At 43.2% G+C, this 14132-nt stretch overlaps 1 protein-coding gene across 2 annotated transcripts in view; it reads right to left on the reverse strand.

Annotated features, from left to right (window-relative positions):
* ARHGEF17 (Rho guanine nucleotide exchange factor 17) overlaps nt 1-10383 on the reverse strand; it is a 363821-nt gene extending 353438 nt beyond the window's left edge. For both annotated transcript variants that reach the window (XM_077451476.1, XM_077451475.1), the window contains exons 1-2: nt 10183-10383; nt 1261-5690 (exon numbers count right to left, since the gene is read on the reverse strand). In XM_077451476.1, coding sequence (XP_077307602.1) covers nt 1261-5073 — 3813 coding nt within the window. In that variant the 5' untranslated portion in view covers nt 5074-5690; nt 10183-10383. The remainder of the gene's footprint in view (nt 1-1260; nt 5691-10182) is intronic.
* Between the last annotated feature and the right edge of the window lie 3749 nt (nt 10384-14132).

The raw sequence follows: 14132 nt of genomic DNA on the forward strand, positions 1-14132 counted from the left end.
AATTGGAAATTTGCAATGGAAATTTACAATTCAAAAATGATATACAAAGTATAAAGAGAAACAATATATTAAGCAGAAATATTTACTTTAAGAATTGGTGTACTGATACGTGTGAGGTGGCATATTTGCTCAACCATGGACAGATAATATTTAATGCAAAAAACGTGAAACTCATTTATGCAAATGCACCAGCCTCAACAGGATATGGCAGTTGCTAAAATTTTTTGCCAATTTTCAACCACGTTAGCACTTCATATATCGCAGAGCTAATGGCAGGTAGTATGATTTACATACTAAAAAGAAGTATCATGGCTCCTGTACAACAGTGTGTAGACTCAAAAATTTGAGTTTTTACTCACCCCTTCAGTAGCCCAAATCTTACCTTCCCTCAAGCCATGCAGATTTTGCCAAACTCTTCAGTATTTGACACATCTAGAAGTGTCAGATGCCCGTGCCCTCTGCCTTGCACTATGGCCCCATCCTCTGCCCCCCCCCCCCCCCCCCTCATGTCACTTCTGCCTTCTCCTGTTGTGACAAAGGAGGCTGGAGAAAGGAACCACAGTACACAACGGGAGACACTGGCTTCCGACAGTCCCAGAGGTCTGACTGAGGCTTCAGCACTGAAATGGAGGGAAGGTAGGAGACACAGGTCGTCAGAAAGGGGAGGAGTATAATACCTCTACCATAATTTTTTTTGTTTTTGTTTTTTTGGTGACACTTAGCACACTAATCCAAATATTAAAAGGACAATGTCAGATTGACAGTTATTTGTTACACCCAAGGTTCAAATGTACCAAGCAGCCTGGAGGTTCCTTTAACACTGCTTCTGGAAAGTAGTAGCTTCCAGAAACGGTTGGACAGGAAACTGTACACATGGGCCAAAATACAGCCAGTTCTTGCCGAACAAGCCATTTTCAGCCTGTGTGTACACAGCATTAGTTTGGTTGGCAACAGTTGACCCGATAATAGTCAACAGGTGAGGTTCATCAGTTTCTTCATAGCAACAAATAATGCAAAACAATTTCACACAAAATTTATGAACATTAATAACTACAACGACTCCAGTAACTAACAACCACAGGTAAACTTTATCTATGGAGAAGAAATGGGGCTATGGTCCATAGTGTAACAAATGATAAAACTATTTTTCAAAGAACAGAAACACACCTTAAAAACCAGCCAATAAACAGCCACAAAGAAGGACAACATTACTGGAGAAATAGTTAAAATAAAAAAAAGCAAATGAAACATGGAACTCACCACAAAGGGTTTGCTTCTGCTGCTTGTATCCTCTTGTGGCCTGGGAAGCTTTAGTAGTTTTGGTTCCATGGTAGTTGGAGTACTTGGTGCTGTTCTAGGCAAATCCAAAGTGCCAAAGTTATTAGAGTCACCTGTGCCAGTTGGCGCTGATTTTGATGCATCCTCCAGTAGGGGGCTTATCAAAACTGGATATTGTTTAATGGGGTGTTTTGTAGAGTTGGCATTTGAAAAGGGACTACTTAACACTTTACATTCAGGAGGGGAGATTGGTATAAAGGCAGCCGGTTCGCTTGTGTGGCGAACATGTTTGCTGGGTAGCCTAGATTTACCAGAAGCATCTGTTGGTTCCTCACTTTCTTTGTTGGCATCTTGACTACCAATTCTATTGGAGCGCTTTTTAAAACTGCGTCGAACCATTCTTGGGGATAAAACATTTACAAGGTTGGGGTCGAAGTTCAAGTTTTGGTTTCCCTCTAATCCATTTTCTTCTGCCTCGATAGACAACTTTCCAGCCTCCTCTTCGACCTCTTCAAGTTCTTCCAGTTCATTTCTTTGTTCAGATAATATTGGCTCACTACTGGATGCTAGTATGGACTGCTCTAGTTCTTTTGAAGGCTCACTAGAGTCTTCAAGGCCAGGGGTAGCCAAATCCCCTCGTCGACTTGGGTCACTAAATGACTTTTTCTTGATGGTTTTGCCATTTCCCTTTTCATCAATGACTTTATCAAGAGCTCCTGGTTGACTGACAATATTTTGGATGACTGTGTTGTAATCTTTAATCCCATCACTGCTGAAAGAGAGCACACTAGCAGCACTACCCGTACATTCAGAAAGAGCAGAGGCTGAGGAATCTGAAATCATTGACTTTGCGTTTAACGATCCAAGCAGGTTACTGTCCATAGAGAACTGTGCTGGATCTTCGGTGATGGAATACCGCCGATGGGGCATTGGATCACTCAGAGATCTGTAAGATTCACTTCCAGACTCACCATTGCTCCCACTGCTAGAATCTGTCCCACCATTACCAAGAGAAGGAAATTTCCTTCTTCGTCTAATTGTTCCAGGTGTTGGTGGGGCATCTAGAGGTCCTTGAGTGTGTGCTTTGTTGGCTGCAACTTCAGCACATTTATCACTTTCTAAGTTATCACTAGGTGAAAGTACTTGTAGGTCTCCATTTCGTTTATGCAAGTATTCACCTTGTTCTTGAGAATTTCCTGTTGACTTCCAAACAGTGAGCGTCTGACCAATATCTCGATATGAAGTACAAGGTGCAGGTTCAACTTCCGTTACAATTCCTTCATCGGTCATGCTAGATTCGTGTCCAGATAAGTCCAAGTCTAAAGATTTCCCATATGATGCAATTTCTTCAACTGCAGAATTATTTAAAAATTGGCTGTTTTCACCAACAGCTGTCTCTAACTCTTCTTTTTTAGCACTTTTGAGATGTTCTTCAACTTCTTGATCAAAACTATAGTCATCCTGGGAACCAATCTGTTTTATTTTCTCAAATACTTGCCTTGCTTCCTGAATGTATTTGTCATGTTCTGCATCTGATCCACCTCCATTCTTGCTTTCCACATCACTTTCAACATCCCTCTGTGAATGGATGGCATCATTATTGGATGGGCAAGCTAACATAAGTTCAGATGAACTTTGCTTCATGGAACTGTACGCATTAAGCCTTCTGGACCCTAACTTGTCAGAACATGTAAAAGATTTAGTGCGGCGTAAAGTAGCGGTCAAGTCTTTTAATGTTGGACGACTTCCTTGTTGCAACCTCTCCTGTCCTATTGATCTACCTCTGGCTAGTGTGTTTTGAGGCCCAACAGTACCCTGGTAAGAGTCATGCTTGGCATATAATCCCTCCTTGTCACTGGTCCCACACACTTTATTTTTCAGTTTCAAGTCTGAAATATCAGATTTTAATAAGTTTAGCAAGCAAAGAGCATCTGATGCTATATCTGGGTTGGACATTGACTTTTTATTGGAGCCGTTCTCAGGGTCGCAATGTGGACTATCACTAACATTTTCATTTTTTATTTTTGAAATGCTACAGGGCACTTTTGACCTTGGGCGCACCAGCTGCCTTGACATACTTTCATGTTGCCCATAACTCGGGGATCGGTAAATACCAGAACCTCCTTGAAAGCTACGGCCCTGACCAGAGAAAAAAGAGCTAAAATGGTCATCATCTTTGAGGGTTTCAGTGCTTGAATATCTACTGCTGCTTCTGGAGCCACAGGGGCTGGTCACAAAGGGTGGAATGTTAACTTTTGCAACCCGAGACACAATGGGGATTGGTGACGTAGTCAATTGACTTGGATTTGCTGGCAATATGCTTTCATATATGCGCTGTGTGGGAGTTTCATGGGAAGCACCGCTTGAGGCACCCAAAACATTTTGTTCTGTAGGACAAATATCTGATTTGACAACAGTATTAGAAAAACGATTAGATATAATGGACTGGGAATCATGTCCCTGTTGTAAAAAGGGCAACAAACCAGTACCATGGCCTAGGTCAAGTGTAGCATCAGCTGCAATGTCTCTCTTTTTCTTTCTTATAGACCGTTTCCTGAAACTATCCCTGAGGACGTCTATATCACTGTCCTGTTCACTTCCCGAGGACACTTCCTGGGGCCTGTCCCTAGAATCACTACTATCACCTAGGATATGCTGAGGCAAAGTATTTTTGTGCAGCTCATCTTCACTGGAGCTGTCTTTGAGTCTGACATTAGAGGGGGCCAACTGTGGTTTTCCTAAACTATGATAGGAATGTAAACTATCTGATTGCTGTCTTGCCTCTTGTTTAGGTAGACCAGATGAACGTGTGTTCACTCTCAGACCAAACGGGATACAAGTTCTCGGAGGAGGGGGAGGAGGCTGGGGTTTGGGACCAGTGTTTATTACTCGGTGATCTTTTTTATCCATACATACAGTTTGTTGGTCTGTCCTGCTTTCTGTTAGTGCTTGACAATAAGTAGTTTCTGTACTTGCAGACGGGTTTGTGGACCAGTGCAATGTGCTGGACGGACTGTCTTTGGTATAGTGATTAAAGTTTTTGCTGCTTGTAGCTTCCAAGGAACAATGTCTTTGGGGCTCTGCTACTGCCGTTTCTTTTATAAATGGTCCCGACTGGCCTGGGGGCTTGGGCTCCTCAGATTCTGGCAGGGAAGAAGCCCTAGATGGCAGTTTTCTTCCACCCTCCCCAAATAGTTTTCTCATTTCAGTAACTCTTGGCCAGTTTGATCCCTCTGCAACTAGCAACTCTCTGTTATCTGGCTGGTGTAGAAAACTACAGAAAGAGTTTATTCCATCTGCAGAGATCCCTGAGCTCTGACATTCCCTCGGGTCAGGATAATCATGGGACTTACCTGGCAGTGCCAGGGAAATGCCATCGTAGCCAGTCGTGCCTTGTTTAAGCTGTTCTCTCGGCGAAGTCTCGACAGGCGTGTCAGTCTCCCCAGACCCAGGTTGGCAAGCCTTTCTCCAAAGATCTGTTCGCCTCAAGCTTTCGTCGTCACTCTGAGCTCCATCGTCCCTGATGTGGGGTGAGAAACGCGGAGAAATCCGATGGGCCGATGAGATATTCTGGTCTTTACTGGCTGCAGAGATTTTGGACACCTTCCTAGTTAAGCTAAGCGATCTGGCAGGAGGACGATGTGTTTTCTGACATGTGGGCTGGGTGACATCTCCCTTCCCGGGCAGATCCGTGCCTCCCTCTTCACTAAAAGCTTTTGCATTCCAGTTCCCTAGTTTTTTAAAGGACACACTCCTGTAAATCCGCACTTTCCTCTCTGCATCCTTTTCAGCCATGGTTCTAAACAATCCCACTCCACAACGGCCTGTTTCTGCTTAATATCCACAAAGAACGACGTTCAAATACGTCGCGAGAGTCTTCTAAGATTGAATTAAAACGCATTCAAAGTTTAAATCCATCCATAGGCAACAAAGCAAAGGGATCCACACAAGCATCCTTTATTCCGTAAAGTTTGAAGACTTGGTCTAGAGATGAAAACCCAAGTCAATCTTCATCTCGACCAGAGAAATGAAATCCTATTTAGCTCCTGTTAGGTTTTCCATCGTTGAGATAAAAATCACAAGCAAGAGGGGAAAAAAAAAAAAAGTTTATGTAAAGTTTCCTTGACAACAATTTAACCCTGGGAAGACCCAACTCAGCCCCAGCGCTCAGAAGAAGCCATACCCCACCAATCAGCAAGCAAAAACCATTTCCTTGTTGCAATATCCTCCAGTCACATGCCCGTGATGTATTCTGCACATCTCTAAATTGTAGATCAATCCTTTGGTGTTTTGTTTTTTTCCTTCAGTCTCTTGAGTGTTGATTTCACGTGGGAGAAAATTGCCAAGCTTTTACTTAAAAGAGACAAGGTTTCGGAGGAGAGAATGGGAACATTCTTGCTAGTGGTATATTCCTAGAAGAAAGAAAAGAAAAATACAATTACCGTAATTGCAATAACTGAGACATCACAGGACTTAATTATTAACCATAAACGTAACATTTTCTCTTTTTTTTTCCAGTGATAAAGAGTTAAATTTAATCTACTTGCTACATAAGAAGCAAACTTTAATGGCAAAGGGGCACATAAACAGTTGCAATATTTTTTCGCCTGTCCACATAGCTTTCCCTTTGTCTCCCCCTGCTGATGATGTTGAAGACTAACTGGTTTCCTAAAATCAAACGTTTGTCAGTTAAAGTGGTTGTAAACCCTTACAAACCACTTTGACCTACAGGTAAGCCTAGATTAAGGCTTACCTGTAGGTCCAAGCAATATCTCCTAAACCTATATGGTTTAGGAGATATTTGCCCGAAAACGGGCACCGCTGTCTACGGCGCATGCAACGTAGACAGCGGCGCGCAGGCGCACTGAGCGCGGCAGTTCCAAGAATGGAGCTGCCGCATTTGTCGACTCCCGTGCGCATGCGCGGGAGTGACGTAATCGCGGCTTCGCCGAATGACAGCGGCGGAGCTGCGAGACGCCACCAGCAAGATGGATGCGGCGGACTACAGGGGACAGCGGCGACTTCGCTGGCTCCTGTGTCAGGTAAGTGACACATAATGGGCTACTATGCGATGCATAGTAGTCCATTATGCTTTGCCTTTGCAGGGAAAAAAAGAGGAAGTAAATCAAATTTGAGGTTTTTTTTTCTCCCAGAAAAGTAATAGATGGGAAATCTTCCAATGGGGACACTAGTTCTGATGACCAGGGGGTCCCCAAGATATTCCCTTAATTTGCAGGTATTTTCTCTTAATTCCTGCTTGGCTATGGGGCAGGAAATCTCCAAAATGGGACACAGATGGAGGAAAAATAAATCCGACAGCCATTAGAACACACTCCCTTACGCTATCCATAATGAAAATAAAAAAAAGTTTTTTCCTATAGTTCTACATTAAGAAGCAGTAGTGGGCATGGATAAGGTTGTCCAGATCTTGTCACTTTGCCAACTGGAAGATCTATAGTAGAACTTGTAGCTGTTAGGACATGATAGTATGGACAAACCATAATGATGGGGACTAGTGTTCCACAAGAATAGGATCCAAAAGCTGTTTGAACATCTCACAGGAGAGAAAAAAAAAAAGAAGAACGTGGACCTTTAATAAAACATTTTTAAATCTAGTAGCAAACAAAAACTGTGAATTTTCTGCAAAGGTTTATGTCTCTTTAGTACTACTTTGCAGACTGCAGTTAAATCACTGTAGTAAATGAAGTGGCACAAAGGCAAACACCCAGTAATCGGAGCCCAGTTTTATAGAGGGTTGGATTCTCTGTATACATAAAGAGAAAGCATTGGATGTTCTGTCCATACCTAAGGAACAAGTACTGGACACTTTGCTCATGCAGTACCTGATAAAAAATATTGGATGCTTTGCATACCTAAAGAGCATGCATTGGATCCTCTGTCCATAGCTAAAGAACAAGTACTGGAAGCCCTGCCCATACCTATAGAAGCATATTGGATGCTCTGCATAGTTAAAGAACAAGCATTGGACTCTTTGCCCATACCTAAAGAACAAACAATGAATGCTCTGCTCATACCCAAAGAATAAGCATTGGGTGCTCTGGTCATACCTAAAATCCAAGCATTGGATCCTTTGCCCATACCTACTCTTAAAGAACATGTATTGGATGCTCGGCTTACACCAAAAGAACAAACACTGGATGCTCTGCTCATACCTAAAGAAGAAGCACTGGATGCTCTGCTCATACCTAAAAACCAAGCATCGGATGCTCTGCTCATTCCTAAAAACCAAGCATTGGATGCTCTGCTCATTCCTAAAAACCAACCATTGGATGCTCTGCTCATACCTAAAAACCAAGCATTGGATGCTCTGCTCATTCCTAAAAACCAAGCATTGGATGCTCTGCTCATTCCTAAAAACCAACCATTGGATGCTCTGCTCATACCTAAAAACCAAGCATCGGATGCTCTGCTCATTCCTAAAAACCAAGCATTGGATGCTCTGCTCATTCCTAAAAACCAACCATTGGATGCTCTGCTCATACCTAAAAACCAACCATTGGATGCTCTGCTCATACCTAAAAGCCAAGCATTGGATGCTCTGTCCATATCTAAAGAACAAGCACTGACTGCTCTACCCATTCCTAAAGAACATATATGGTTGCTCTGCCCATTTCCAGAGAACAAGCATTAGATGCTCTGCAATTACCAAAAAAAATACGCATTGGATGTTATGATCATAAAAAAAATAAAAATAATAATAATTATTGGATGCTCTGCCCATATCTAAAGAACAAGTACTAGATGCTCTACCCATTTCAAAAGAACAAACTTCGGATGCCCTGCCCATATTCAAAGTATTGGTTGTTCTGCCCATTCGTGAAAAAGAACACAAACTGATTGCTCTGCCCATATCTAAGAAACAAATATTGGAAGCTCTTCCCATAGCTAAAGATAAAAGAACAAGTACGGAATGCTCTGCCTATAACTAAAGAAGAAGCATTGAATGCTCTACCTATAACCTAAAGAACAAGCAATGGAAGCTCTGCCCTCACCAAAAGAACAAGAATTGGATACTCTGCCTATACCTAAATAACAAGAATTGAATGTTCTACTCATACCTAAATAACAAGAATTGAATGTTCTACTCATACCTAAAGAACAAGAATTGAATGTTCTACTCATACCTAAAGAACAAGTATTGGACGTTCTACTCATACCTAAAGAACAAGTATTGGACGTTCTACTCATACCTAAAGAACAAGTATTGGACGTTCTACTCATACCTAAAGGACAAGCATTGGATGTTCTGCCCATTCCTAGAGAACAAGAATTGGATGCTCTGCCTATACCTAAAGAACAAGCATTGGATGTTCTACTCATACCTGAAGAACAAGTATTGGATACTCTACCTTACCTAAAGAATAGCAATGAGCTCAGGCGTTTTCACATGGTCCACATGCAGAGCCCGCCAGGAAGTTGGCGCAGCGCTGCGCTAATCACAGGCAGTGAGACATTTCCCGATCTCTGCAGCTACGCATCGGGGCAAAGTCTCACTGCCTGTGATTAGAGCAGCGCTGCGCCAACTTCCTGGCAGGCTCTGCACATGGACCATGCGAATAAGCCTGAGCTCATCCTTACTAAAGAACAAGCATTGGATGTTCTGTCCATTCCTAAAGAACAAGCATTGGATGTTCTGCCCATTCCTAAAGAACAAGCATTGGATATTCTACCATACCTAAAGTATACCTACAAGTATTGGATACTGTGCCCATATCTAAAACCAAGCATTGGGTGCTCTGCCCACATCTCAAGTACACGCTAGATATTTCACTCATATCAACCCTAACCACAGAGTTGCCTGCTTCTATGCTATGGATAGTGACATCTGGGCTCATAAGCTGTCAAAACAGACATATCACTGAATTTTATCACCTTGACCTTTAGCAAACTAGCCCTCCTATTCCTAAATTCCATCCACCTATATTATCCCACAGATCCAATGCAAAGATTATCAAGGAAAAATAAATACGGGAAGGGAAGGACACAATCAGAGCTTTCTAGTTTGCACTGAACAAACATGGAAAAAATATAACAAGAGAAAACAAAAAAGAAAAACACTGCAGCCCAGAAAAAAAAAAAAAAAAACAGACAGCATTATGCAGCAGCACTGTCAATCCAGTGATCCAATAACTGCGGGAAAGAATATAACAGATGTCAACTTTCCAAAGTTTCAAAAACTTTCACATGCAAACTTTTTTTTTCCTCCCTAACAGTTATGATGTCATGCCTTCCTCTTACAAGGGGACCTGTACCACAGCGGATGAACCGCAGATTGCAAAATATTTTGCAACCCCCAAAGCAGCCCCCCCAATGTATGACATGGAAGGGGGGGGGTCGGTCAAAGAGGAATGAATTAAAAAGACTTTCATATTGTTCTTTATGATCGCATTCCCAGTACCCACATGAAAAGCGGCCCAATTAAAAAATAAAAGTACAAGAACAGCGAGTTCAATTCCTTTTCTCATTAGAAAAATTAAATCTGATCACTTCCAGGCTGAACGTTTTCAAAAACACAATCTCTGCGTTATCCCAGTTGAATTCATAGAAATGCGTACAAATCTGAAAAAAAAAAAAAAAGGAAGAAATTAAAATGAACTGCAAAAAAAAAAAAAAAATTTAGATAAGAGGACTACCAACCCCACAACTGCTCCAGAAACAACAAATGCATAACACAATAAAAATGAAAAAAAAAAAAAAAAAATCTGTTAAAGCATTCCCAAATGTAAAGTTGCTCAATTTCCTGCAAGTTTTCAAAGTAGGAAGAAGCCGGAGAGATACAAGCGAGCCCTGCAAGAATGGAGAGAAGAGGTCCCGCAGCCCAGGTACAAAGTTTGCATTGTTTCCTATTAACAAATACAAAGGACAGTGAACACAACTCCTTACCCTTCAAATCTCTCCTGCAGTCTGGGTTTCAGAGCTCTATAGAGCCCAGGAATGTGTGCACACCATTATCATGGCAGAGGAGGGGTGATGGGGGGGGGGGGATGCCCAGATCTACCAAAACGATGTGCTCCCCTGGAGAAAAGTTGGTGGCGATGGGAGTCTCAGTTGCCCCCCCCCAGAGCTCAGTTCACACAAAGCAGCCCCTGATTGCTGCAATGTGGGCATGCTGTAAAAGTCTACTCTCCTGGATGGGATACAGGAAGTTCCCCCCCCCTCCTCCCCTATTTGTGCACTCGGATGGAATGCGCCAGTCCCAGCTCCTACATTGCACAGTTGAATAGGTTTAACCCTTTGCCTGCCCTGGTGGGTCTTCCACAGTTTGCACAAAGCAGAGTGAGCGCAGAATACTTAAAGGGAAAGCGAAGCGTATATTAAGCAAGCAAAGTTACATTTGCAGCATTTATAATAATACTCTAATGCCGTGTGCAGAGCTACTCTATAAGCTCATGCACACAGGCGCGATTGGGGCATCAGGCATAGAATACGGTCGTCTTTTGTGCCCCGGGAGCCGAAGGTGTTGCATACAGCTTGCCTGTATAAATGCATTACAGGATACGTCCGTGCGCGGGGATACGCAGCTCTGAGCACAACCATGCATGCGTGTAAGCTACGAATAAGCTGCAGAACAAGGCTTGAAACGCGTTCGATTTTTTTATCCTGTTTTTCCGTATTTGATATATATTTCCTGCATTTGGATTTTATTGACAAAAGAAGATGCTATTTCTCTGAGGTGCGGCCATCCAGGAACGTCTTTTCATTTTCCATGCATGCGAGTACGGAGGGCGTACGCCTCTGGATACAGACTCTCCGCGTATGCATGTTTTACGCTCAGAGTTGTATCTACCAGCACACAACTTTATCTTATAATTCATCCTCTTATGCTATGTACACACGATAGGATTTTTCAAAAAAACAAAACCGTGGATTTTTTTTCCAAAGGATGTTGGCTCAAACTTGTCTTTTGCGTACACACGGTTGCACAAATGTTGTCGGAAATTGCGAACGTCAAGAACGCGGTGACGTACAACATGTACGACGAGCCGAGAAAAAATGAAGTTCAATAGCCAGTGCTGCTCTTCTGCTTGATTGCGAGCATGCGTGGCACTTTTGTGCGTCGGAATTGTGTACACACGCTCGGAATTTCAAACAACAAGTCTTATGGTCAGAAAATTTGAGAACCTACTCTCAAGCGTTCGTTTTGGCGGAAATTCCGACATGGAGCATACACACATTTGTTGTCGGAAAATCCTGTTGTGTGTACAGCCCATAATAGCCCATAATAGATTGCGAGCTCTAAGGAACAGAGCACTCTGATTCCCACTGTATTAACCACTTCAGCCCCGGAAGATTTGGCTGCTGAATGAGCAGGTAATTTTTTGCGATTTGGCACAGCGACGCTTTAACTGACAATTGCGCGGTCGTGCGACGTGGCTCCCAAACAAAATTTACGTCCTTTTTTTCCCACAAATAGAGCTTTCTTTTGGTGGTATTTGATCACCTCTGTGGTTTTTATTTTTCGCGCTATAAACAAAAAAAGGGACAATTTTGAAAAAACGCAATGGGGGTTATTTACTAAGACCCCTTTCACACTGCCGGCGTTTTTCAGGCGCTACAGTGCTAAAAAAAGCGCATGCATAGCACCTGAAAAAAGCGGCTCCATTCACTCCAGTGTGAAAGCCCGAGGGCGTCAGAAAAAGTCCTGCCAGCAGCTTCTTTGGAGCGGTGGAGGAACTCACCGCTCCTTCACCGCTGCTCCCCATTGAAATAAATGGGGCAACACTGGCAAATCGTCGTTCTGGCTGCGTTCCGTGTGCAAATTTAACCCCTTTTTGGCCACTAGCGGTGGGTTAAAACCACCCCGCTAGCGGCCAAATAGCGGCGCTAAAACAAAGCGGTGATAAAAATAGAGCCACTTTACCGCTGACGGCTTGGTGTGAAAGGGGTCTTAAGGAAAATCCACTTTGCACTGCAAGTGCACTTGGAAGTGCAGTCGCTGTAGATCCGGGGAGACATGCAAGGAAAATAAAAAACAGCATTTTAGCTTGCACACGATTGGATGATAAAATCAGCAGAGCTTCCCCTTATTTCAGATCTACCCCTTAGATTTACAGAGACTGCACTTTCAAGTGCACTTTCAGTGCAAAGTGGATTTGCCTTTCGTAAATAACCCCCAGTGTTTTGTACTTTTTGCTATAATAAATATCCCCAGTTTTTTTTTTTTTAAAGCAAATTTTTTTTCTCAGTTTAGGCCGATTCATATTCTTCTACAGATTTTTGGTAAATAAAAATCGCAATAAGCGTATTTTGATTGGTTTGCGCAAATGTTAGAAATTAGAGGACAGACCTATAGCATTTTTATAATTATTATTATTATTTTTTACAGTAATGGCAGAGATCAGTGATTTTTATCGGGACTGCAACATTATGGCGGACACATCGGACACTTTTGGCACATTTCTGGGACCACTGACATTTATACAGCGATCAGTGCTATAAAAATGCACTGATTATTGTAAAAATGTCACTGGCAGGAAAGGGGGTTAACACCAGGGGGTGATTAAGGGGTTAACTGTGTTCCCTGTGTGTGTGTGTGTGTTTTTAACTGGAAGGGGCGGGGACTGACCTAGAGGAAGTGACTGATTGTTGTTTCTAGCTATTAGGAACTCACAATCTGTCACTCCTCACAGAACAGGGATTTGTGTGTTTACACACACACACACACACACACACACACACACACACACACACACACACACACACACACACACACACACACACACACACACACACACACACACACACACGTCCCTGTTCTGCTTTTCGTGCCCGCAGTCGCTCGTGGTTGGCGGTCATTGCAACCGTCAGTGATGAACATCGGCACCCCTGCTGTGCAGCGGGCGCGTGTGCACCTCCGGTGGTGCGTGTGTGCCTGCTACTCCGATCCCACATATAGCTAGGACGGCTCGCGGGATCGTGCCGCCTTGCCACATTTTAATAACGGTGGCTGGACGGAAAGTGTTTAAAGTGTATTGTATTTGTACTATCTACCCTCTAGTTGTAAAGCACTGCATAAACTGTTGGCGCTATATAAATCCTGTATAATAATAATTTGTACAGGCCACTCTACACAACAATTGTGGCTACTGGGTGCCAAAATGCAGCCTTATTTTACATTATAGCCCTGATAGGTCCATGTTCATGAGCCCTATAGGTGCGACCAAGTGCAAACGCATTTCCATGCGTTTTTCACGCATTCCATGCGTTTTTCACGCACATGTAGGGCAGCCCATTCATTTCAATGGGCTGCCCTATGAATGAGAAACGCATAACAGAAGTCGGAGACTCTTTTCCAAAACAGTGTAAAAATAAAAGGTAAAATAAATAAGAAAAAAAAAATTTCAACGTGCCCTATCCCGCTGAGCTCGCGTGCAGAAGTGAACACATACGTTAGTAGCGCCCGGTGTTCAAACCACACATGTGAGGTATCGCCGCGATCGGTAGAGCAAGAGCAATAATTCTAGCCCTAGACCTCCTATGTAACTTAAAGCGGGAGTCCGCGTTTTCTTTTTTTTTAAAAGCCAGCAGCTACAAACACTGCAGCTGCTGACTATTAAAATAGTGACACTTACCTGTCCAGCGCGCCCGCGATGTCGGCACCCGAAGCCGATCTCTCGATCGTCTCTCGGGTGCTGCCGCCGCCATCTTGGGTATGGGAATCAGGAAGTGGAGCCTTTCGGCTTCATTTCCCGGTTCCCTACTGCGCATGCGCGAGTCGCGCTGCGCAATAAGGATGGACCCGCTGCCTCTGGGATCTGTGTGTTTCCCAGCAGGCAGCGGGGGGACTTTCAGGAAGGGGCGTAATCTACGCCCCTTTCCGCAGAGAGCTATCC

This window comes from Lithobates pipiens, unplaced genomic scaffold (assembly GCF_037356315.1).
Source record: "Lithobates pipiens isolate NorthernLeopardFrog02 unplaced genomic scaffold, aLitPip1_a1.2 Scaffold_23, whole genome shotgun sequence".
In the NCBI taxonomy this organism is placed as follows: domain Eukaryota; kingdom Metazoa; phylum Chordata; class Amphibia; order Anura; family Ranidae; genus Lithobates; species Lithobates pipiens.